This window comes from Salmo salar, chromosome ssa11 (assembly GCF_905237065.1).
Source record: "Salmo salar chromosome ssa11, Ssal_v3.1, whole genome shotgun sequence".
Lineage (NCBI taxonomy): Eukaryota > Metazoa > Chordata > Actinopteri > Salmoniformes > Salmonidae > Salmo > Salmo salar.
In genome coordinates this window covers 73179119-73203730 of record NC_059452.1, presented here as the reverse complement: position 1 = coordinate 73203730, position 24612 = coordinate 73179119, and the positions used below count along the sequence as shown (strand labels likewise).

At 43.0% G+C, this 24612-nt stretch overlaps 1 protein-coding gene across 7 annotated transcripts in view; it reads left to right on the top strand.

Moving 5' to 3' along the window:
* Positions 1-20537, top strand: part of pisd (phosphatidylserine decarboxylase) — a 49500-nt gene extending 28963 nt beyond the window's left edge. For 5 of the 7 annotated variants that reach the window (XM_045689915.1, XM_014128224.2, XM_014128227.2 and 2 more), the window contains 6 exons: positions 4850-5015; positions 8967-9203; positions 14994-15141; positions 15433-15582; positions 16807-16967; positions 18152-20537. In XM_045689915.1, coding sequence (XP_045545871.1) covers positions 4850-5015; positions 8967-9203; positions 14994-15141; positions 15433-15582; positions 16807-16967; positions 18152-18376 — 1087 coding nt within the window. In that variant the 3' untranslated portion in view covers positions 18377-20537. The remainder of the gene's footprint in view (positions 1-4849; positions 5016-8966; positions 9204-14993; positions 15142-15432; positions 15583-16806; positions 16968-18151) is intronic. The other 2 variants (XM_014128221.2, XM_014128223.2) reach the window with 1 other exon arrangement.
* The last annotated feature ends 4075 nt before the right edge of the window (positions 20538-24612 follow it).

The following is a 24612-nucleotide window of genomic DNA, read 5'->3' as shown; positions in this document are numbered from 1 at the left end:
GAGAGACTCTGTTTATGTAGATAGAGCGAGGCAGGAGAGAGAGAATGCTATGCAGCCAGTGATTGGCTAATATGTGCCTGCATTGAAGAGGGGGGGTGCTGTTGGAGCCTGCGTTTTGTGGCCGAGGGAGACTGGATAGCCGGGAAATAAAACAATTACAGAAGTGTATTCTTTACGTGTTGGCTTTTTGTTACTTTTGTTGCGTTTTTGTGGTTGGCTGGGATATTTAGCAATACTTTGCGATTGCTGAAACCAAGGTGCATGACAGGCTACGGTAAATAATATTTAAATGATACTGCACTGGTTGACTTGTAAGAGAATTGAGATTCAATTACATCAAATGAATGACTTTCAGGGTAATTTCCATGTAAAAGGACCAACGTAAAGTTCATAGGAGCATCTCAGATTAGGTGTCAAATTTAAGCTTTTTTGAGAAATGATAGATTTTCTTTTCTTTTTTCTTTTACCATTTTCCATCATAAATATTAGGAATAAGTAAAGGCTTTGATTTCTGGTCAAACAGATGGAAAAGTGGTCTTTAGAAAACATCTACTAAGAAGTGTTAAGGTATTAGAAATACATAATTTTGAAGTAAAGACCCCTGCCAATTAATATCAACACATTTAGTTTAGGAGTAATCTTTCTCCCTTCGGTAAGTTTAAGAAACATGTCCTAGTGCCTTGAAATTCCATTACCTAAAAACCCACATACACTACATGACCAAAAGTATGTGGACACCTGCTCGTCAAACATCTCGTTCCATGGGCATTAATATGGAGTTGGTCCCCCCCCCTTTGCTGCTAGAACAGCCTCCACTCTGCTGGGAAGGCTTTCCACTAGATGTTGGAATGTTGCTGCGGGGACTTGCTTCCATTCAGCCACGAGCATTAGTGAGGTTGGGCACTGACGTTGGACGATTAGGCCTGGCTCACAGTCGGCGTTCCAATTCATCCCAAAGGTGTTCAATGGGATTGAGGTAAGGGCTTTGTGCAGGCCAGTCTAGTCCTTCCACACCGATCTCGACAAACCATTTCTATTTTTGTCCTCACTTTGCTCCTGTGAACATTGTCATGCTGAAACAGGAGAGGCCTTCCCCAAACTGTTGCCACAAAGTTGTACGCACAGAATTGTCCAGAATGTCATTCTATTCTGTAGCATTAAGATTTCCCTTCACTGGAACTAAGGGGTCTAACCCGAACTGTGAAAAACAGCCCCAGACCATTATTCCTCCTACACCTTAACTTTACAGTTGGCACTATTCATTCGGGCAGGTAGCGTTCACCTGGCATCCGCCAAACCCAGATTCGTCCGTCTGACAGCCAGATGGTGAAGCGTGATTCATCACTCCAGAGAAGGTGTTTCCACTGTTCGAGTCCAATGGCGGCGAGCATTACACCACTCCAGCTGACACTTGGCATTGCGCATGGTGATCTTAGGCTTTTGCTCGGCCATGTAAACCCATTTCATGAAGCTCCCGACAAACCGTTCGAACAGTGCTTCCAGAGGCAGTTTGGAATTCGGTAGTGTCTTGCAAACGAGGACAGACTATTTCCACATGCTTCAGCACTCGGCGGCCTCGTTCTGTGAACTTGTGTGGTCTACCACCTCGTTGCTGAGCCGTTGTAACTCCTAGACATTTCCACTTCACAATAACAGCAGTTACAGTTGACCGGGTCAGAACTGACTAGTTAGAAAGGTGCCATCCTATGATGGTGCCACGTTTAATGTCAGTGAGCTCTTCCGTAAGGCCGTTCTACTGACAATGTTTCTTTATGGAGATTGCATGGCGGTGTGCTCGATTTTTACACTTGTCAGCAACGGGTGTGGCTGAAGAAGCTGAATCCACACATTTTAAGGTGTGTCCACATACGTTTGTGTATATAGTGTGTCTTTAAGATATTTTCCAATTTCTCTTCCTCATGTGGGGAGGATAATGAACGTTTACAGAAGTAACAAGTGAAGGAAGGTCTATCAATTACTTAGTGTTTTTACTGATATCAATTTTGTTGATGAATTAAGTGACCTCTAAATTCCGTTACCAAATCTTCAAAGAATTTCTGAAAAAACAGTAACAGACATTCTGCAATTGAATTGGCTGCGATGGAAAATCAGTCACACCACAGTTTGGTTCACAAGTTTTGACAGTACAACACAGTACAGTAAAGAAAAGCAGCGTAGAGTTAAACAGTATTGTAAAGTTCAGTAGAGCACACTAGAGTTGTACTGAACTATACTCTGCTGTACTTTGATGTTTAACTTGTGAAACATATAGGATGGTTCAAACGTTGTCTTGTTTGGGGGGGGGCTCATTAAAATAAGAGCCAGTGTGTAGAATAATATTGAAATATGCAATGGATATTGCATATTTCAACCTTTTTTTTGTACCTATTTAGTATACATCTCTATAAAGAGTTACATTCATATCCATAATTACGTGTTTCTGTGTAGTACAGATCAGGGAGCCATGAAGCAATTCCGTTACCGGGTGTAAATCCACTTCACTTACTGTAGTTCATTAAATTCAATGTGTCATGTCATAGCTGACACCCCATTTTTTTTCTTTCATTTTATATTTTGAATGTTAATTTGGAGCAGTTATTGGAAACCGTGGACTTAAAAAAAAAAATTATAATAAATGTACCCAACTTTGCATCTGCAGAGTTATTCTTTTTTTTAAAATGTTTTTTGTAACAATTTATACAACATTTTAAAAGTAGTCTTTGTGCACAGAGTTGTATGGTTTTGTTAAACCTTTTTTTAAATCAATGGTATTTGTTTTGCTGGCATTTTAAGCGAGAAATCTCAGTCTCGGTGCAATTCCGTTATCGTGGAATTGCCCTAAATCTATATTAGCGCCATTAGCTGGAATCTAATTATAGGCTGTGTACCCGGCCAGGCTCTGTAGTAAACGTTGCTTTCCTGTTTTTAGAGCTTAGAGGATGAGTGGCCCAGTCTAACGCTCTGCAGTCCAAACTAGGCCAGCCAGCCAGCGGTGACTGAGGAGAGCAGTCGCTATCTCCAGTAAACTAGGCACCATACAGCAGTGTGCCTTGGTGGAAGTAATCCCGTACCCAGCTACCGTGGAGCCAAAGTAATCAGAGATGGGATTTTCCCTGATGAATCAGGAATTTCAGTCCAGATTTCCAGAATGGGGCGATCTTAAATCGCTGTGGATCATTCAGATGTGTTTAATGATAGCCTTTTCTTTCACGACTGCCGTGCTGTGGTCATCAAACCCTTGAGAAATGACACCGTGTGGTGGTGGGGTGTGCGGCTGTCTGTGCGGACCCACTGAACCGCACAGCCCCACACGCTGCTCCGGATCTATAGGCCATCCTCAGATGTGTATTCAGATGAACAATATGGGCAGTGTTGTCTGTACGGCTGTGCTGAGACACGATCACTCGGCACTGGCAGCAGTTTCACAAAAGGGGGCATCAACACCAGCCTGTGAAGCACCATTCAATTGATCTGATTCAACGCAGAGGCCAAACAGGTCTATAATAACACAGGGATTAATATAGACGCCACGGGAGATGACCTATGTAACCTACTGTACACCAGTCACTACACCCCTTTTTTCTCTCATGTCAGTGTGCGTAATATCGGTGTCTCTGGATTGTGTGCATGTGTGAGAGATCGTCGGTCAACTGTTTCCAGCCCGATTGTGGCGATAAGGTGCTGCTGACTGACGGCTGTCCGTTAGGGTGTCAGTGGCTAAACCATGCATAGCCTCACGCTTTGCCCTTATCCTGATTAGAGTGGACAGGTCTTCTTTAGGCCTATAGATAGCCCCACAGAGGCTATACAGCTAGCCTGTGTTATACCACCTCTTCTCTCAAATCTGGACTCTCTCACTCGCTAATTTTCTTTTCACAAGTCTGGACTTTGTAGAGCTAAGGCTGCAGCACCTCCATGTGTCACTTGGCTGAGAACTAGCTATACCCCCCATATCCCATATAAAAGCCTTTGGTGTTGTACATTTGTGTGTGTTGGATGTCCCTTGTTGAGATAACATTGGTCTCCCCCTTAGAGTCCAGTCCACCGCAGCACTGCTGCCCTAGTTGTTCCTATTGTACAGAGTCAGGACAACACAAGCATCACTGAAGCCTATTTTAATAGACCTATGCAGTGCGGCCAGGCATAGTCATGGACAGATTATGGATTTGACTGTTGGGTGGATATGCTGTTTTCTATGCATTTTTAGCTGTGTGTTTACCGCCCACACTTCGAGCACCGAGTTTGTCATTAAAATCCCTCTCCGCGTTTATCGCCTAAGGCTAAGCGAGTAAAGTGATGCATTTTTTAACATGGCATATTGAGAGATCTGGATGGATGGGAGTTAGAAATGAGGATATTTTAAGGAGAGACAGTTGACTTGACTAAAAGCAGCCTGAAGAGTAGAGTGGATTCTGCATGAAATATTAATTTTTAGGAAACTAACCACGTGGGGGTTTAGATGAGATACTGTAGAAGATCTGTGTGGTTGAGGAGATTCTGGGGAGGTTGTGCAGTCAGAACGTGTGATGGCTCAGTAGCCTATTTCCCTGATGGCTATGTGCTGTGTTTGAACAGTATAATGTAAGAGAGCATCATCTGTCAGCTATTTCTGTTTGTGCTTTGTTGTCGTGTCATTTAGTTCCCGTTATACATGTATTTACCCACGTCTTTGCGTGGACACGCCTGTGCATTCTGTCATTTTTAACGTGCTTTGTGGGTGTGCGTGGGTGAGAGATATCTGTGGGTGTCTGTGAATGTGAGTCTCTGTCCTGCCTGTGTTTGTGAGTCGGAGACTCTGTGTGTACACTGCCATATCTGTGCCAACCCAGGGCTTTGTATGGTTGCACAGGTTGCAGTTCCCTCAGTTGGCCTTGCGGCGTCGTCTTGGCCAGTTGAGCTGCATGTCCCGGCCCGTCTTGCGGCTGCGCTCATGGCCGCTCAGCTTCCTCTACTACTTCCTGACCTTCGGTGCACTCAAGCCCCTGGCCAAGGTTGGCTGGAGACCAACAAGCAGGGTGAGTACTTTCCTAATAACGAGCTACTATAGCGTTTTTCTCTCTCTCTCTGTTTGTGTGTGAGAGAATGAATGAATGTCAATCTCAGCATCCAGAGGTACCAAGTCCTATAATACTAGTTGAGTAGGATACCAGTTCCTCCCATACAAAGTAAATCGCAGCTGGAACACTTGAAAAGGCGCTTTAAATCCACTCGAATAACCCCTATGGTCATTACAGTTCCTACCAAACAGTTTGTTTCCCCTGTGTCGTGGCACTAGGTTTTCTTGGCTAGAAGTGCTCTGTTAGAGCCACTGATGTGTGAGGTGAGCCCCCTCCCCCGTCACAGATGGCCGGACCCATATGGACCTGCAGTGCTCTGATCTCGGCCCAGGCTCTATCGTAACGCCTATCAAAGGCCCTTTGTGTGATCCACACAATAACGGGAGGAATGCTTTGTTTTCTTCTCCTGCTGTGCTCGCTCACATTGTCGCGGTAAAGGGGCGAGTGAGTGGCTTAAGTTTCAATGGATGCTGTTTCTCCCTTACCATCAGCCAATAAGCATTTAATGTTATTAATGAAATGTTGACCTATTCCGCCTCCCTTGGCCTATTAATCAAAGTGGATACTTAATCATGGAGATAGAACTTGTCTGCCACCCATCTCCTCAGCTGATCTATTTCCTGCAGTTTGGACAAGATCATCTCTGGAGCTACAGGACTTTACTGCCTATGAGTTATGTGTGTGGGTCCAGGCTCAGCATGCAGCACCGGTTTGGCTTAAATTCAGGAGGGTGCGCAAAGTTCCAGAGAATTTGCATTGAAATGTTGTAGAACAGACATGCTTGTCTCTATTGTGCACATTTAATCGGTTTGTCAGTTTTGATCTATACATTATATTTCTATCGGCAATGTTAAGCTCCGAAATAAGCTCCAGTATTTCTCTGTTTTAAAGTCTGAACTCTGATCAGCTTTAAGGTTTTTAATCCTGGGGTCAAATGGCTTTTTGAGACCCTCGAATCCTCCTACCTACCTGTTAAACTTCTATTCTATTGCAGGCGTATTTTAAATCTGATTTCTACATGTGTCACCGTGACCTCGCATCTGAGGCCATATAAAGAAATGGCTATTCCAATGCATTTTTTTGTGCCGGCGGTCCGTTCGTAGCCGCGTTGGATTTGAGATGGAATATCATTATGGGCTTCAGCTGTTCGGCAGGGATAAGGGGTGGGGAAGATCCCCAGGCGGCCGATCCCTAAAGTGCACAGTTAACAAATTAGAATTCAATAATTTATTTATAAAGCCCTTTATACATCAGCCGATGTCACAAAGCGCTGTACAGAAACCCAGCCTAAAACCCCAAACGGCAAGCAATGCAGATGTAGAAGCACGATGGTTAGGAAAAACTTCCTAGAAAGGCTAGAACCTAGGAAGAAACCTAGAGGAACCAGGCTCTGAGAGGTGGCCAGTCCTCTTCTGCCTGTGCCGGGTGGAGATTATAACAGAACATGGCCAAAATGTTCAAACCTTCATAGATGACCAGCAGGGTCAGATAATAGTAATCACCGTGGTTGTAGAGGGTGCAACAGGTCAGCACCTCAGGTGTAAATGTCAGTTGGCTTTTCATAGCCGATCATTCAGCGTTAGAGACAGCAGGTGCGGTAGAGAGTCCAAAACAGCAGGTACAGGACAAGGTAGCACGTCCAGTGAGCAGGTCAGGGTTCCATAGCCGCAGGCAGAACAGTTGAAACTGGTGCAGCAGCATGACCAGGTGGACTGGGGACCGTAAGAAGTCATCAGGCCAGGTAGTCCTGAGGTGTGGTCCTAGGGCTCAGGTCCTCTGAGAGGGAGGAAAGAGAGTGACAGGGCGCATACTTAAATTCACAGGATAAGTCATGAGAAATACTCCAGATATAACAGACTGACCCTAGCCCCCCGACACACAAGCTATTGCAGCATACATATGCTGAGACAGGAGGGGTCGGGAGACAGTGTCCCTGTCCAACGATACCCCTGGACAGGGCCAAACAGGCAGGATATAACCCCACCCACTTTGCCAAGGCACAGCCCCCACACCACCAGAGGGATATCTTCAACCACCAACCTAATATCCTGAGACAAGGCTGAGTATAGCCCACTAAGACCTCCCCTGCGGCACAAACCCAAGGGGGGTGCCAACCCGGAGAGGAAGTTCACGTCAGTGACTCAACCCACTCAAGTGACGCACCCCTCCTAGGGACGGCATGGAAGGGCACCAGTAAGCCAGTGACTCAGCCCCCGTAATGGGGTTAGAGGCAGAGAATCACAGTGGAGAGAGGGGAACCGGCCAGGCAGAGGTGACAAGGGCGGTTCGTCGCTCCGGTGCCTTTCCGTTCACCTTCACACTCCTGGGCCAGACTACACTCAATCATAGGACCTACTGAAGAGATGAGTCTCACATGGATAGGCAGACCATTCCATAAAAATTGAGCTCTATAGGAGAAAGCCCTGCCTCCAGCTGTTTGCTTAGAAATTCCAGGGACAGTAAGGAGGCCTGCGTCTTGTGACATAGCGTACGTGTAGTTATGTACTACAGGACCAAATCGGAAAGATGGGTAGGAGCAAGCCCATGTAATGCTTTGTAGGTTAGCAGTAATACCTTGAAATCAGCCCTAGCCTTAACAGGAAGCCAGTGTGGAGAGACTAGCACTGGAGTAATATGATCACATTTTTGGGGTTCTTGTCAAGATTCTAGCAGCTGTGTTTAGCACTAACTGAAGTTAATTTAGTGCTGTATCTGGGTAGCCGGAAAGTAGAGCGTTGCAGTAGTCTAATCTAAAAGTGACAAAAGCATAGATGCAGAAAAATGTATCATTTTTGGACAGCAAGTTTCTGATTTTTGCAATGTTATGAAGATGGAAAAAAGCTGTCCTTAAAGTATTCTTGATGTGTTCATCAAAAGAGCGATAAGGGTCCAGAGTAACGTCGAGGTCCTTCAGTTTTATTTGAGATGACTGTACAACCATCAAGATTAATTGCCAGATCCAACAGAAGATCTCTTTTTCTTGGGACCTAGAACTAGCATCTGTTTTTGTCAGTTTAAAAGTAAAACATTTGCTAGGTCCTGGCAGTGTTGTGCAGATTCAGGACAACTGAGCATTGGAGAAATACGCAGATTTAAATAGTCTGTAATTTGCTTTCTAATGAGCATGATCTTTTCGTCAAAGTTCATGAATTTGTCACTGCTGAAGTGAAAGCCATCCTGCTGCTTTTTAGTTAGCTTTGCGACAGTATCAAAAATAAATTTTGGATTGTTCTTATTCTCCTCAATTAAGTTGGAAAAATAGGATGATCGAGCAGCAGTGAGGGCTCTTTTGATACTGCACATTACGGTCTTTCCAAGCTAGTCAGAAGACTTCCAGTTTGGTCTAGCGCCATTTCCGTTCCAATTTTCTGGAAGGTGTCTAAGGCCGTGACAAGATGGCTTTCAATGCGACTTAAACTAAGTTTAATTTGCAAATGTACATGATCTATGCAAGTTCTGATGGTTCACGTTTGGCTTCTACAATGCACCTGTAAACGAAGACCGTACTTCAGGAGTGCAAAAGTTCAATCTATTCAGGCGCGTTAAAACACTGTCAACTCTCGCTTGCTACCTATCCTGCACATGGCCTTGATGCAGTTGACTTTTAATGCTATTTTCAGAATTGAGATGGCGCCTTGCCTTAAGCTTAGTGATCTAGTCAACTTTATAGCCACGTCTGCCATGGTTCTAGCTTCTCCTGTTACAGTTCACCCAGTAGAGAAGTAGTAGCCCTGTCTCATCTGTTTGTGTAGTCTTGCCAACTCCTATGGTTGTTTGGTGTAACAATGAGCATAGGAGTTGGCCAGACAGCACAAACCGATCTGGGATAAGCCAGGATGCAGCCAATGTGAGAACATGCAGTTTAACTATGTGTAGACTAACCCAATCATCTCTCACTCCCTGGCCCAGGTTGCTCTGTACAAGACCATCCCAACACGGCTGCTGTCTCGGGCCTGGGGTCGCCTGAACCAGGTGGAACTACCGACCTGGCTGAGAAAGCCAGTCTATAGTCTGTATATCTGGACGTTTGGCGTCAACATGCAGGAGGCGGCTGTGGAAGACCTAATTCAATACAGGAACCTGGGAGAGTTCTTTAGACGGAAACTCAAACCGGCTCTCCGGCCCGTGTGCAACTCGCACTGCGTGGTGAGTGTGTGTAAGCGTGCGTGTGTGTACTGTGCCTTCAAAGTATTCATACCTCTTTACTTATTCCACATTTTGTGTTACAGCCTGCATTCAAAATGGATAAAATGTTTTTTTTTCTAACTCATCTACACACAATAGCCCATAATGGCAATGTGAAAACATGTTAGCAAATGTATTTAAAATGAAATGCAGAGATGTCTATTTTACATAAGTATTCAACCCCTGAGTTAATACTTTGTAGAAGCACCTTTGGCAGTGACTACAGCTGCAAGTCTTACTGGGTAAGTCTAAGAGCTTTACTACACCTGAATTGTGCAACATTTGCATGTGTATTAATTTTAAAATTCTTCAAGCTATGTCATCGTTGTTGATCATTGCTAGACAACCATTTTCAGGTCTTGCCATTTGTTTTTCAAGTAGATTTAAGTCAAAACTGTAACTCAGCCACTCAGGAACGTTCACTGTCTTCTTGGGAAGCAACTCCAGTGTCGGTTTTAGACCCACCTATGTGAAGCTGGCCACAATAAGGAGTAGACACAATAGTGGAATTTGCGGTTCACCTTCAAAATATGTCTCTAATTGAAAGTGACACAAATAGTGGTATCATGCCATAATGTAATAGATCATGCTAAACGATGTTCGAATGTTATATAAATTCAACAAAGAGACTTTGTTAATTTGACAAATCATGTGTTAAACTTGAGAATTGCATTAGGGGCGTACTTATTTCACTGTACAGCCTATGGATTATGGGTCAATGGCATGGGGCATCAGTGTGCTCCGTGACATCCAGAGAACATTAGCATCGTAGCTCTTATTGCGTGACTCTGAAACCACTGTGAAATAAGCAACATTTATTATACCAGTCAACCTACTATTTGGATTGAACACTATTCCAGAGGAAAAACAATACAACGTGGATGTTTTGGAGTCTGATAACTCCGTGGAGGACTTGGGGGGGCACACACCTGGGTACTGAGCAGACTGATATTTCATTTCCCACAGTCAAACTCCGGCAATAGGAGCTAAGATGCTAATATTTGTGTGAACTCTTCAGTTATGTTCTGTGGGTGTCACCAAGTAGACTGATACCTAATTTCATTGCTCCACATTCCAATACTCCAACGTTGTTTAACATTATCTAGTCTAAATATGGCATGATTTCACTAATTGTAACCATTTGCATCACTTCCAAAGAGGGACTTTTTTGCGGTTTGTTTGAAGTCGAACCGCGAATTCCACTTTTGTGGCTAATCCTTATTGTGGCTAGCTTCACAACACATAACCCGGACCGGTCAAGCCACACTAGCCAGATGAAGCTAGCTAGCTGCTTATGTTAGCCTGGGGTTCGTTATCTAGCTTTATTTCCATGAACTGAGGTTGGATTTCAATTAGAGAACAAGTGGCTACCTAGCTAATACTTACATGGATTTCTAAATCATTGCTAAGAATATTGACAATGAATGCACTTTCTACTGGTCATTGTTTTCAGGCTGGTTGCATTGGTGCTAGGTACCAAGTTAAAGCTAGCTACCCCAGAAGTTGCTAGAAACATCTGTATCAAAGATGTTTAAAAAAATATATATATATTTTTTAAATGTTTATTCTTCTCGTTTGAGCTTGATCTTATTTCAAATGCTCCAATTCTGTTGACCAAATAATGCCTTATTAGCGACGCAGTATTGTAAACACATCGTGTGGAGAATGGACACCTCTGTAGAAGTGTGAATCTCAAAGTCTTAGGGTTAAATATTAATAGCCACTTTGATAGTAAGGCATGGCTACACACAAAAACAATGATGAAAATATAAAAATTGTCATACTTTAGAGGAAAATTGACCGTTATGGATGTCACGCTGTACAAAATGAGTGTTTATATACATCCCTTAGCCGTGGCATATTGGCCATATACCACAAACCGGTCTGATATACCACGGCTGTCAGCCAATCAGCATTCAGGGCTCGAACCACCAAGTTTATAATTGTAAATAATGATTTGTATTTTCTTTTTATGGTGAATAAAAAGTTGGCTATTCAAAACATTGTCAGATGTTCTGGTAATTATGAGGTGGATAGACAAATCTATAAATGTGTTTATGCAGGTCCTAAGACAGAAGACTAATAACCATTTTTATTTTCAATAGAATAGTATATTTTGAGTTTAATGATAGGCTACTGGTCTGTTCAACCCATAGCTGTGCAAGGCAAATGAAATCAATAGTTCTTATTTTGTTAATTAAACAGACAAGAGACACACTTAGCCTACTTTCCCCTGCCCTGATCAGTCAACACTATTTTATAGTAAGATTTAATATAATGGAATATAACAGAATAAAATAGAAAAAAATATTTAGAATGTGTGGAACCGCTGTCATTTTATTTCAAAACGGAGCCCAAAATTTTTTTGAGCCCATGTCCTCGTTTTTTTGCTATAGAAGCATTTGCTCTATCCAGGTCAAACAATTTTGACCTGGATGAACCTCTGTAGGATGATATCAAAGTTTCTTTATTGATCCACGTTGGATGTGATCACACCATCTCGCACTTTCTTTTTCAAACACCCAACAGGACTTTTAAATGCATTACCGCAATCGTGGCTAGGTCGGTTGGTGGAAGTTAAAGTACAGGCTTTGTTACCGGCAGATATATAAAGAAAATGCGGAAACATTTGGCGGCATTGGTAAAGTTGACTGAAAAACGTCATGGTGTGAAAAGTGCCGTAAAGGTGCCGTATTCACACCTCTTGACTTCCTCCCCAAAAATTACAGCCTGAATTTAAAATGGATTTAATTTTGATTGTGTTACTGGCCTACACATCACTGAGTACCACCCTGTTCCCATACCCTACATTACTAATCTCATATGTATATACTGTACACTATACCATCTACTGCACCTTGCCATCTTGATGTAATGTATCACTAGCCACTTTAACCTGTTGGGGTGTAGGGGGCAGTATTTTCACTGCAGGATGAAAAACGTACCCAATTTAAACGGGTTACTACTCTGGCCCAGAAACTAGAATGTGTATATTTGGATAGAAAACACTCAATGGTGTCTGTGAGTATAACAGAACTCATATGGCAGCCAAAAACCTGAGAAAAATCCAAGCAGGAAGTGGAAAGTCTGAGAATTGTAGTTCTTTTGATTCTCTATCGAAACTACAGTGTCTGTGGGGTGACGTTGCACTTCCTAAGGCTTCCATTGGCTGTCTAAAGCCTTCAGAAAGTGGTTTGAGCATTCCCCTGTCACTGGACAGATAATAGGAGCTCAGTTACTGAGTGGACTGCCTGGCAACAAAGGGATTGGATATGCTCGATCCCGCGAGTGCACTGTTCGTTCTTTTTCTTCTTGAATGAATATGCTATTGTCCGGTTGGAATATTATCGCAATTTTACGTTAAAAATACCATAAAGATTGATTTTAAACAGCGTTTGACATGCTTCTAAGTACGGTAATGGAACATTTTGACTTTTCGTCTCTGGTTCCGCGCTCGTGCGTTATGCCTTTGGATAAGTGATCTGTACGCACGAATAAAACTGAGAATTTGGACATAAATATGGAGTATTTCGAACAAAAACATTTCTTGTGGAAGTAGCAGTCCTGGGAGTGCATTCTGACGAAGATCAGCAAAGGTAAGACAATATTTCTAATACTAATTCTGAGTTTAGGTTGCCCCGAACTTGGCGGGTGTCTGTATAGCTCGCTGTGATGGCTGAGCTATGTACTCGGAAGATTGAAAAATGTGCTTTCTCCGTAAAGCTATTTTAAAATCTGACACAGCGGTTGCATCCAGGAGTAGTCCATCTATAATTCTTTAAATAATTGTTATATATTTTGTCAACGTTTGAGTATTTTTGTAAATTGATGTGCACATTCACTGAAAGTTTTGGTGGGAATACATTTTCTGAACATCACGCACCAATGTAAAATGCTGTTTTTGGATATAAATATGAACTTTATTGAACAAAACATACATGTATTGTGTAACATAATCTCCTAGGAGTGTCATCTGATGAAGATCATCAAAGGTTAGTGCTTCATTTAGCTGTGTTTTGGGTTTTATTGACACATGTCCTTGATTGGAAAATGGCTGTGTGATTATTTTTGTCCAGGTACTCTCCTAACATAATCTAATGTTTTGCTTTCGCTGTAAAGCCTTTTTGAAATCGGACAATGTGGTTACATCAAGGAGAAGTGTATGTTTGAGAAAGTTGAATTATGACATTTTGTTGTTTTGAATTTGCAGCCCTGATATTTCACTGGCTGTGTCCCGCAGGTGGGACGCTAGCGTCTCACGTAGCCCATAGACGTTAAACAATGCCGCTTTATGTTTCATACCCTACATTACTCACCTCATGTATATACTGTACTATTACCATCTACTGCATCTTGCCTATGCCGTTCGGCCATCACTCATTTATATATTTTTATGTACATATTCGTATTCATTCCTTTAGACTTTTGTGTGTGTGTGTGTATAAGGTAGTTGTTGTGGAATTGTTAGGTTATATTACTTGTTAGATATTACTGCATGGTCAGAACTAGAAGCACAAGCATTTCGCTACACTTGCATTAACATCTGCTAACCATGTGTATGTGACAAATAGATTTGATTTGAATGTTAAAGTGGAATTGTGTTTTTAGAAATGTTAACAAATTAATAAAAAATGAAAAGCTGAAAGGTATTGAGTTAGTAAGTATTCAACTCCTTTGTTATGGAAAGGAGTAAAAAATTTGCTTAAGTCACAAGTTGCATGGGCTCGGTATGTGCAATAAGTGTGTCGTTTTTTATGATAACCGATATGTGGGGTACAGAGATGAGGTATCTGTAAGGTCCCTCAGTTGAGCAGTACATTTCAAACACAGAATCATCTACAGGGAGTTTTACAGGGAGGTTTTCCAATGACTCGCAAAGGAGGACACCTATTTGCAATAAGGTACTAAAGTAAAACTGCAAACAATGTCGCAAAGAAATTAACTTCATGTCCTGAATACAAAGCTTTATGTTTGGAGCAAATCCAACACATCACTGAGTACCACTCTTCATATTATCAAGCATGGTGGTAGCTGCATCATGTTATAGGTATGCTTGTCATCGGCAAGGACTCTGCATTTTTATATATATATAAAAAAGAAACGGAATAGAGCTAAGCTCAGGCACAATCCTAGAGGAAAACCTGGTTGTCTGTTTTCCAGCTGACACTGGTAGACCCATTCCCCTTTCAGCAGGATTATAACCTAAAACACAAGGCCAAATGTACAGCTCACAAGCTCATCAAGATGACGTTGAATGTTCCTGAGTGGCCTAGTTACAGTTTTGACTTAAGTCGGCTTGAGAATCTATGCCAAGACTTAAATGGCTGTCTAGCAATGATCAACCAACTTGACAGAGCTTGTAGAATTTAAAATGTGCAAATATTGTACAATCCATTTGTGCAACGTTTTTAGAGACTTACCCAGAAAGACGCATAGCTTTAATTAATCGCTGCCAAAGGTGTTTCTAACATGTATTGACTCCAGGGTGTGAATACTTATGTAAATGAGATCCCTGTATTTCATTTTCAATACATTTGCGAACATTTCTCAAAACATGTTTTCACTTTGTCATTTTGTGTGTGTGGATGAGTGAGAAACTATATTTAATCCATTTTGAATTCAAGCGGTTACTCAACAAAATGTGAAGTTAAGGGGTATGAATACTTTCTGAAGGTACTGTATATTCTAGACATGGAGGAGTAGATCCCTGGCTTAAGCCGTAAATGTTGGAGTCTTTTTTTTTCTCTTCAGATCAGCCCAGCAGACGGGAAGATCCTGCACTTTGGGCGGGTGCGGAACTGTGAGGTGGAGCAAGTCAAAGGAGTCACCTACTCTTTGGAGACCTTCCTGGGACCCCACACCTGGGCTGAGGCCATCAATTGTACCATCAAGCCATCAAGTGAGTACCTCTTCCCTTCCCCCCCGGTCTAATGGGATCTAATACCTAATCCTAATTCAATTCCTTAATCCCTTTGAGACTTGTTGATCTCAAAGGGTTGGGCAGGTAAATACAGTATAACTGATGTTGTAGACCTAATAGGCCCACCTTGCTCCCAACAATTTTTATACATCTTATCAGAATTAGACACATCTAATCCTGTTTTGTTTAGAGTCTAGAGATTTAGGATTGGTTTGTATGATGCACCTTACCACCCTGCCTGCTGACCATAATTATGTGTGGGTTTCCCAGATGAAGAGGACCCCAGCTCATTCCAGGACCTGCTGGTGACTAAAGAGGGGAATGAGCTGTTCCACTGTGTGGTGTACCTGGCTCCAGGAGACTACCACTGCTTCCACTCCCCCACAGACTGGAGAGTGGCCCACAGAAGACACTTCCCTGGTCAGTGCGCTATTAGGACTGTCCTGCTCATACATTCGACATTGAAATTTCCCTATATTAAACACCAGAATTACTCCGCTACGCTAGGACAATCCCAGGACGTTCAGGACACACACATCATAATCAGGGGCGTCATGCACCCCAAAACATGTGGAGGCACAAAGTATGTGAGGATGGCTGGGGCTGGTAAATTGGAGAATTTGTATTGTTTTTCGAAAACCAGAAACGGCTTCCTGCAATCTAGAGCAATAATCATTATGCTTCATTCTATGTAAATAAGATAATACATATGTAGGTTTTTCTACATATCTAAGCATACCTCTTGAGCTGAGCTGTCTGTATCCTCCTGACCGGTGGTTATTTTGTTAACCTTTCTCCTACAATTTCCGTGGCCACGCAGAAATCTAACATCATTTTAAAAAAAAACATCTGAATTCGTTACAGCCTCTTCTGCCAACTTCTGTCTGTACCGTCCGAAGAGTTTGGGCTACACACTAATATGACCCCTTTTACAAACATGTCGGTCGTTTTGTTCTAGGACGCCTCACAAGACCAGGCAATGTTTTTCCAGTCCTCAGTTGCCCAGTGTTTTTGATTGCGTGTCCACTGGAGCCACTTCTCTTTGTTTTTAGCAGATAGGAGTGGAACCCGGTGTGGTCATCTGCAATAACCCATCTGTGACAAGGACAGACAAGTAGTGTATTCCGAGATGCCATTCTGCAAACCACTGTTGTACTGCGCCGTTATTTGCGTCTTTGTGACCCATCTGTTAGCTGGCACGATTCTTGGCCTTCTCCTTCGACCTCTCATCAACGAGCCTTTTTCACCCACAGGACTGCCGCTGACAGGATGTTTGTCCCAGCATCCTCGGTAAACCCTAAACACTGTTGTGCGTGAAAAGCCCAGCAGGCTGGCCGTTTCATAGTTACTGGAACCGGCGCGCCTGACACCAACAACCATACCGCTCTGAGTCGCTTAGGTCACTAATTTTGCCCGTTTTATAACGTTCAATCGAACAGTAACTGAATGCCTTGATGCCTGAGTGCCTGCTTTATATAGCAAGCCACAGCCACGTGACTCACGGTCTGTAGGCGCGAACCATTTTCATGAACAGGGTGTACCTAATAACTGGTGTATAGTGCTGCTTGCAGTGTTTGTATTGTGTTTTGTATCTGTGTCGGTATACTGTGTATTTACTTTCTGCTTCCTCTGTGTCCCTGCCAGGCTCTCTGATGTCAGTGAACCCTGGCGTGGCTCGCTGGATCAAAGAACTGTTCTGCCATAACGAGAGAGTGGTGCTGAGCGGAGAGTGGACGCACGGCTTCTTCTCCCTCACCGCTGTAGGAGCCACCAACGTGGGCTCCATACGCATCTACTTTGACAAGGTTGGTTGGAGCTGAACCCCACTTAGGTTGGATGTTTCACTAGTCTGAACCTGTTCTGGTTCTGTCATAGTATATAATTACTCACTCGTCCATTTTGCGCCGGCTGGTGCATAGTGCAGCATCAATGTCTCTCCACGTCAGAGTATTTAGGGACCTTGGCGTTGTCCATACATGGAGGAAGTTCTGAATGGGAGCATCGAAGTTAGTGGTCCCGCTATTGTTCCTTAAACATGTATTTACACCACAATTCTATACTGTTCACAAGCTGTGCAATTATTGTGTGCGTACACATTTTTAAACTGCCGTTCGATGTATTACTGATGGCGATCTCTTTCTCTGATATTGTGAGAACAGACAAGGGTCACCTGCTTAACCTATTAGGACATAACAGTACATGCAGTACAAAGTCAGTGTGACATAAAGCTGAGAGTGGGCCAGCCTGACTCAGGGTTTCTGACCCCTTCTCTCTCTGAGCCATGTTACACTTCTTATCACTTCATTAAGCTCCCTCTGCTTCCTGTCTCACTTACCTGTACGTCAAGCCATTTCCCTAAGCTGCCCACACACACACACACACACACACACACACACTGGTAGGCCTATTTAATCTCCACACTCACTGTGTTCAAACTGACTGATGTCCTGTAGACTCCCATTGATTAGAGCAGAGGCTTAAATTGACGTGGACGTTTTAAAAGCCCTCCCTCCGACTTCCCTACTGTAGGTCAATAGGATCTTGGCTTCGGGAGCAGACAGGCTAATGCGTTTGGTCCTCTGGATCAACGCTCGCCACTGGGCTGCCTACCTGGGTCAGTCAACAGAGAGCAGACCAAAAATGGGACGTTCTGCTGGCTGGCGCAGCCTGCTGTCTCCTGTTTCATCTGAAGTAGATGGATACAGGAGTTTCTCCTTACCTTATGACCTGACCAGGAAATACTCCATCTTTTTTTGGGGTCCTAGTCATAGGATTCCGGATTCAGTTGTCATGAGATTAGGCCCTACAGTTTTCCTTGTCAATTCGTCAGGTGGGAAGAGAGGATAAAGTAGAGGTGAGTGGGAGGAGAGGCGAGAAAGATGATGGGGATGGACACTGAATTTATGGGGGGGGGGTATAAAGCTATGCTCTATAACCAATATATGATCATTATTATAGATTTATTAAACTGGCCCCACTTCCCCCCCAGGAGCTTCGGACCAACAGCCCACGCTACAGCAAAGGCTCGTACAACGACTTCAGCTACTTGTCTAACAACAACCAGGAGGGCGTGAGCATGAGAAAAGGGGAGCACCTGGGAGAGTTCAACCTGGGCTCCACCATCGTCCTGCTCTTCGAGGCTCCGCACGACTTCACCTTCAACCTGAAGGCCGGCCAGAAGATCCGCTACGGAGAACCCCTGGGGACTATGTGAGCCAAGATGGCTGACCAGAGAGACGCTTTCTGGGGGAAACAGACTAAACTATAAGAAACTGATGGACACGCTAACGTGCGTGTACAGATCCAAGGGGACTTGCGTGCGCACAAACAAACACACACACACACGCACACACACACTCATTCATACACTGACATTCAGTAAATGTACTGTACATTGAAATTGAGAGATGTACAGCTACCATACGATGCACTGACTGACTCACAGCAAAAACTCACAAGCCACCACTGTTGCTTTACTAACAAAGGGGTCTCCCTGCTCCATCGACTAGTTTCAATTAACTATTTACTTATTTTCACAATTGATTACGACCAGCAAAAGCAAGATAGTTTACAGCAATTAGTTACTTTTTTGTTCCATAAGAATAACATAGCTTTTACATTTTATTAGCATCTTTTATTTTGTTTTGATACATTTTACCCATATTGCCTTTTGTCAGGGGTCTCCTCGTCAATGGGGAGTTTCTCTGAGGTTTCAGACACGAGCAGCACTAGCCTGATTTTAAAGATCTGCTTAGTGCCGTGGAGCCCAACTCCTTTGTCCGTTGGCCATACATCACAAACAGATCTGGGACTAGGCTAGCGAGCTGCGAGACGCATCCACACACAGGTTACCCCTGTCACACTAAGCCACTATCATGTGGACAGGCTTCCCTATATAGTATACACACCTACAGTAAACACACCATGAAGAAGGAATGTACCAGAGACTATATACAGAGCTACCCTCTTCTCTTTCCCTCCCTCCTTCACTCTGATACTGAGCGCCTTCCTCCTCTCCTGTCTCTTACACTCTCCGTCCGCACTGCTGGCTCTCCCTCTTCTGCCATCCCCAGAGAAGGTGCTTGTGTTGGGGTGACTATGTGGACTCTTCCCCCTTCCTGTCATGGAGGTAAAGACTGGCACGATTCCTCCCAGTCAAATGTGTCTGGGTTGTATTCATTAGGCACCTGCAGGGAGATAACTGTCTGAAACCAGCCAGGAGTACCTGGACTTGGTCCAATAGGAACCTCCTTATTTTCAGTGTGTGATGGGAAAAAAAGATATGTTTTGCTATGGTGTGCCCTAATGAAAACTTCCCTGTTGTATTAAGCCCATGGTGTACGATCTCTGCCATCACAGCCATGCATTATTCATCATCATTAGAGGTAGCTAGAAGCGCTGCCTGCTGCCAATTACTTCTCCTGTAACCCTAACCGTAAATGACTTCCAAAAGGGGTATGTCACATTTTAGAGTAGACATTAACATGTGATGATGACTTCAGTGAAGATGATTTACGATGACGTGTGTTAATCTAACCCAATTCGTCAATGGACTAAATCCTGATGTATTCCTCTGAATGGAGCCATTAATGTTATGCTGATATACAGCCATCTGACCATCATTACAAAAACAAACCCATGCCGAAGTGCAGCACTGGTGGTAGGATCATGGGAGAGAATGTGCAAGCTGGTACTGGTAACTTACTTTTTATCTTCTGCTGTTCAGTTGAATTTGAATAAGTTGTTAAACTGGAAGTTATCTGCCTGTGATAATATTCAATTAAGTTGGGCTAAACCTTTTTAAGACTGTAAAACTTATGCTGATATCGATACTAACGATTGTGACACCCTTCAGATACCCAGGGCTGAGCTATTTAAAGCTATTTTTTTTTCTGTGCTTCTGTTTTAGATTTTCTAGTAGTGCCAAAAATACGTTTTTTTGGGTTGTTTTTCGATGTATTCAAAAAAAAATTGCTTTGAACAAATGTAGACTTCCTGGTGCTTTTTGTGTTTCTGCTGCTGAACTATTGCTCTGTTTTGAGGGGGTAGCGACCTCTTCTGACTCTGACCCCTCGGTAACGGAATTCTGACCTCCTGCGTACGACGAGCGGTGGTCACAGACGTGATGGACCGGCGAGATGCCGGTGACACCAAACCCCTTGGCTACATCGTCGTCCCACAAATAGTGTCACATACAGAAACCAAACACCAGGGCCTGGCCACTGCCTGCTGCACACTTGTTTTTATATGTACATTGTAATATACTTGAATCATGTGACTCATTCAACACTGCATAGACTTTAATCTCACTTCTTTTTTTTTTTTAGATACAGGAAAACATGTCTAATAAATTTTGGCGTATTCTTTAAAAAATATATTTTTGTGTATGTGTGTGACAAGAAAATATGTACTTCACATATTATAGTATTGGTGTTGATCTCTGGAGCTAACCACTGCTCAATTTTAATGTTAGAAGAGTGATTTGATTGGAGCACAAGGAAAAATGTCCCAAAGGTCATATTGGTTATTGGTAGCAATGGTCTGCTATGTAAATTAGCTTGAGGTAGAAGTTACCCTAAACCACAGATTTAGGATCAAATTCTCCTATCCTAATGTTGATAGATATTTTTCCAACGTTCACTCAATGCACTCTGGGTTTTTACAAAGTGCAAGATAAGCCATTCCATCAGATTGCTTTATTGGCCAGCTTGATATAACTACTTAGTTTGGAAGCTAATTGAAAGTTGTACACCCAATGTAGGCTACTTCCCCGTTAAGGGTACAAAATCAATTCTAGCTCTATGATGTGATTCTTACCCAATGTTTTCTTCTCACACTATTCAAACCCCACAATTGAATAAACCACCTAGGACACTCTTAGCCTAAAGATCACATATTGCAAACAAATAATCTGAATTAAAACACTTTCTGTGCATCAATTGTAATCAATATCCCAAAACGGCACACGTTTTTTCCGCAAACCTGCATATCTTCTCTCTTGTGGCAACAATGTGAGGGTTTATGTCAGGGGAAACGGTGTTGCAGTAGTCTAGTGTGTGGTGCGGGAATAATGACGAGAACATGGAGCTTTGTTCACATTGCGCTAAAAAAGGGAACCAGACTTCAGAATTCAATCAAACTGAACTCCGATCACCTCAAGATGGACTCAGTTTGATTCCCTTCGGGTGTTCTTTTGAGGGGTCTGAGTTCCTTTGGAGTGGTCACACTGCACAAAAAATTAAGTTCACAAACGTGCTAAAAGTAACCAAGTGTAAAAACACCCGGTTCAAGTGTGGATTCCCCTTTCTTCAAATGAGTGGATTCGGCTATTTTCAGCCACACATAATCGAGCACACAGCCATGCAATTTCCATAGACAAACATTGGCAGTAGAATGGCCTTACTGAAAACCTCAGTGACTTTCAAAATTGCACTGTCATAGGATAGCACCTTTCCATCAAGTCCGTTCGTCAAATTTCTACCCTACTAGAGGTGCCCCGGTCAACTGTAAGTGCTGTTACTGTGAAGTGGAAACATCTAGGAGCAACAACTGCTTAGCTGTGAAGTGGTAGGCCACACAAGCTCACAGGACGGGAACGCAAAGTGCTGTAGCACGTAAAGAAACTGTTTGTAGGGATCTTCATGAAATGGGTTTCCATGGCTGAGCATAAGCCTAAGATCAAATGTCGGCTGGAGTGGTGTAAAGCTCGACACCGCTGGAGCAGTGGAAACGCGTTCGCTGGAGTGATCAATCACGCTTCACCATCTGGCAGTCCGACAGGCGAATCTGGGTTTGGCGGATTCCAGGAGAACACTACCTGTATAAATTCATAGTGCCAACTGTAAGGTTTGGTGGAGGAGGAATAATGGTCTGGGGCAGGTTTTTCATGTTTCGGGTTAGGCCCCTTAATGCTACAGCATACAATTACATTCTAGACGATTCTGTGCTTCCAACTTTGTGGAAACAGTTTGGGGAAGGCCATTTCCTGTTTCAGCATGACTTTGTCCCCCATGCACAAAGCGAGGTCCTTACAGAAATTGTCAAGATTGGTGTGGAAGAACTTAACTGGCCTGCACAGATCCCTGACCTCAACCCCATTGAACACCTTTTGGATGAATTGGAAAGCCTACTGCGTGCCAGGCCTAATCACCCGACATCAGTGCCCAACCTCACTAATGCTCTTGTGGCTGAACGGAAGCAAGTCCCCGCGGCAATGTTCCAACATCTATTGGAAAGCCTTCCCAGAAGATTGGAAGCTGTTATAGCAGCAAAGGGGGGGACCAATTCCATATTAATGCCCATGATTTTGGAATGAGATGTTCAACGAGCAGGTGTCCACATACTTGTAGTGTAACTCCCAGAATTTGAGGCTAATTCTGAAAGTGAAAAACTGAAATATACAGTTGAAGTCGGAAGTTTACATACACCGTAACCAAATACATTTAAACTCAGTTTTTCACAATTCCTGACATTTAATCCTAGTAAAAATTCCCTGTCTTACATCAGTTAGGATCACCACTTTATTTTAAGAATGTGAAATGTCAGAATAATAGTACAGAGAATGATTTATTTCAACTTTTATTTCTATCATCACATTCCCAGTGGGTCAGAAATGTACATACACTCAATTAGTATTTGGTAGGATGGTCTTTAAATTGTTTAACTTGGGTAAAACGTTTTGGGTAGCCTTCCACAAGCTTCCCACAATAAGTTGGGTGAATTTTGGCACATTCCTCCTGACAGAGCTGGTGTAACTGAGTCAGGTTTGTAGGCCTCCTTGCTCACACACGCTTTTTCAGTTCTGCCCACAAATGTTCTATAGGATTGAGGTCAGGGCTTTGTGATGGCCAATCCAATACCTTGACTTTGTTGTCCTTAAGCCATTTTGCCACAGCTTTGGAAGTATGCTTGGGAAGACCCATTTGCGACCAAGCTTTAACTTCCTGACTGATGTCTTGAGATGTTGCTTCAATGTATCCACATAATTTTACTTCCTCATGCTGCCATCTCTATTTTGTGAAGTGCACCAGTCCCTCCTGTAGCAAAGCACCCCCACAGCATGATGCTGCCACCCCTTCAAGGTTGGGATGGTGTTCTTTGGCTTGCAAGCCTCCCCCTTTTTCCTCCAAACATAACAATGGTCATTATTGCCAAACAGTTCTATTTTTGTTTTATCAGACCAGGGGACATTTCTCCAAAAAGTACAATCTTTGTCCCCATGTGCAGTTGCAAACCATAGTCTGGCTTTTTTATGGCGGTTATGGAGCAGTGGCTTCTTCCTTGCTGAGCGGCCATTCAGGTTATGTCGATATAGGACTCGTTTCACTGTGGATATAGATACTTTTGTACCTGTTTCCTCCAGCATCTTCACAAGGTCCTTTGCTGTTGTTCTGGGATTGATTTGCACTTTTCGCACCAAAATACGTTTATCTCTAGGAGACAAAACGCGTCTCCTTCCTGAGCAGTATGACGGCTGCGTGGTCCCATGGTGTTTATCCTTGCGTACTATTGTTTGTACAGATGAACGTGGTACCTTCAGGTGTTTGGAAATTGCTCCCAAGGATGAACCAGACTTGTGGAGATCTACCATTTTTTTTTTCTGAGGTCTTGGCTGGTTTCGTTAGATTTTCCCATGATGTCAAGCAAAGAGGCACTGAGTTTGAAGGTAGGCCTTGAAATACATCCACAGGTACACCTCCAATTGACTCAAATTATGTCTATTAGCCTATCAGAAGCTTCTAAAGCCATGACATAATTTTCTAGAATTTCGAAGTTGTTTAAAAGCACGGTCAATTTAGTGTATGTAAACTTCTGACCCACTGGAATAATCTGTAAACAATTGTTGGAAAAATTACTTGTCATGCGCAAAGTAGATGTCCTAACCGACTTGTCAAAACTATAGTTTGTTAACAATAAATTTGTGGAGTGGTTGAAAAACGAGTTTTAATGACTCCAACCTAAGTATGTAAACTTCCGACTTCAACTGTAATGTAGAATAATATACTCAATAGCATAAATGCACAAAAAAAGTACGGAACCTTAGTTGCTGTAAAGTGAAACGCATTGACCAGTAAAACCACTTGAGGGAAACAAAGGGCCATAGAATTGTTATCTTACAAAATCATGACGTGTGTGTGTGTGCATGCTTGTACGTATGTGTGTGAGAGAGTGACTGCGGTTGTGTTTAACTATACTTGTGGGGACCAGAAGTCCCCACAACACTTGTAAATGAAAAAAGAAATTGACCAACTGGGTATATTTTGTCAGTCCCCACAAGGTCAAATACTATTTCTAGGGGGTTAAGGTTAAAATTAGAGTCAGGAGATAGGGTTAGGGAAAATAGGATTTTGAATGGGACTGAATTGTGTGTCCCCACAAGGTTAGTTATACAAGACTGTGTGTGTTTGCATTTGTGTGTCCATTTGTCTGCATGCGCTTGTTCACTTTGAC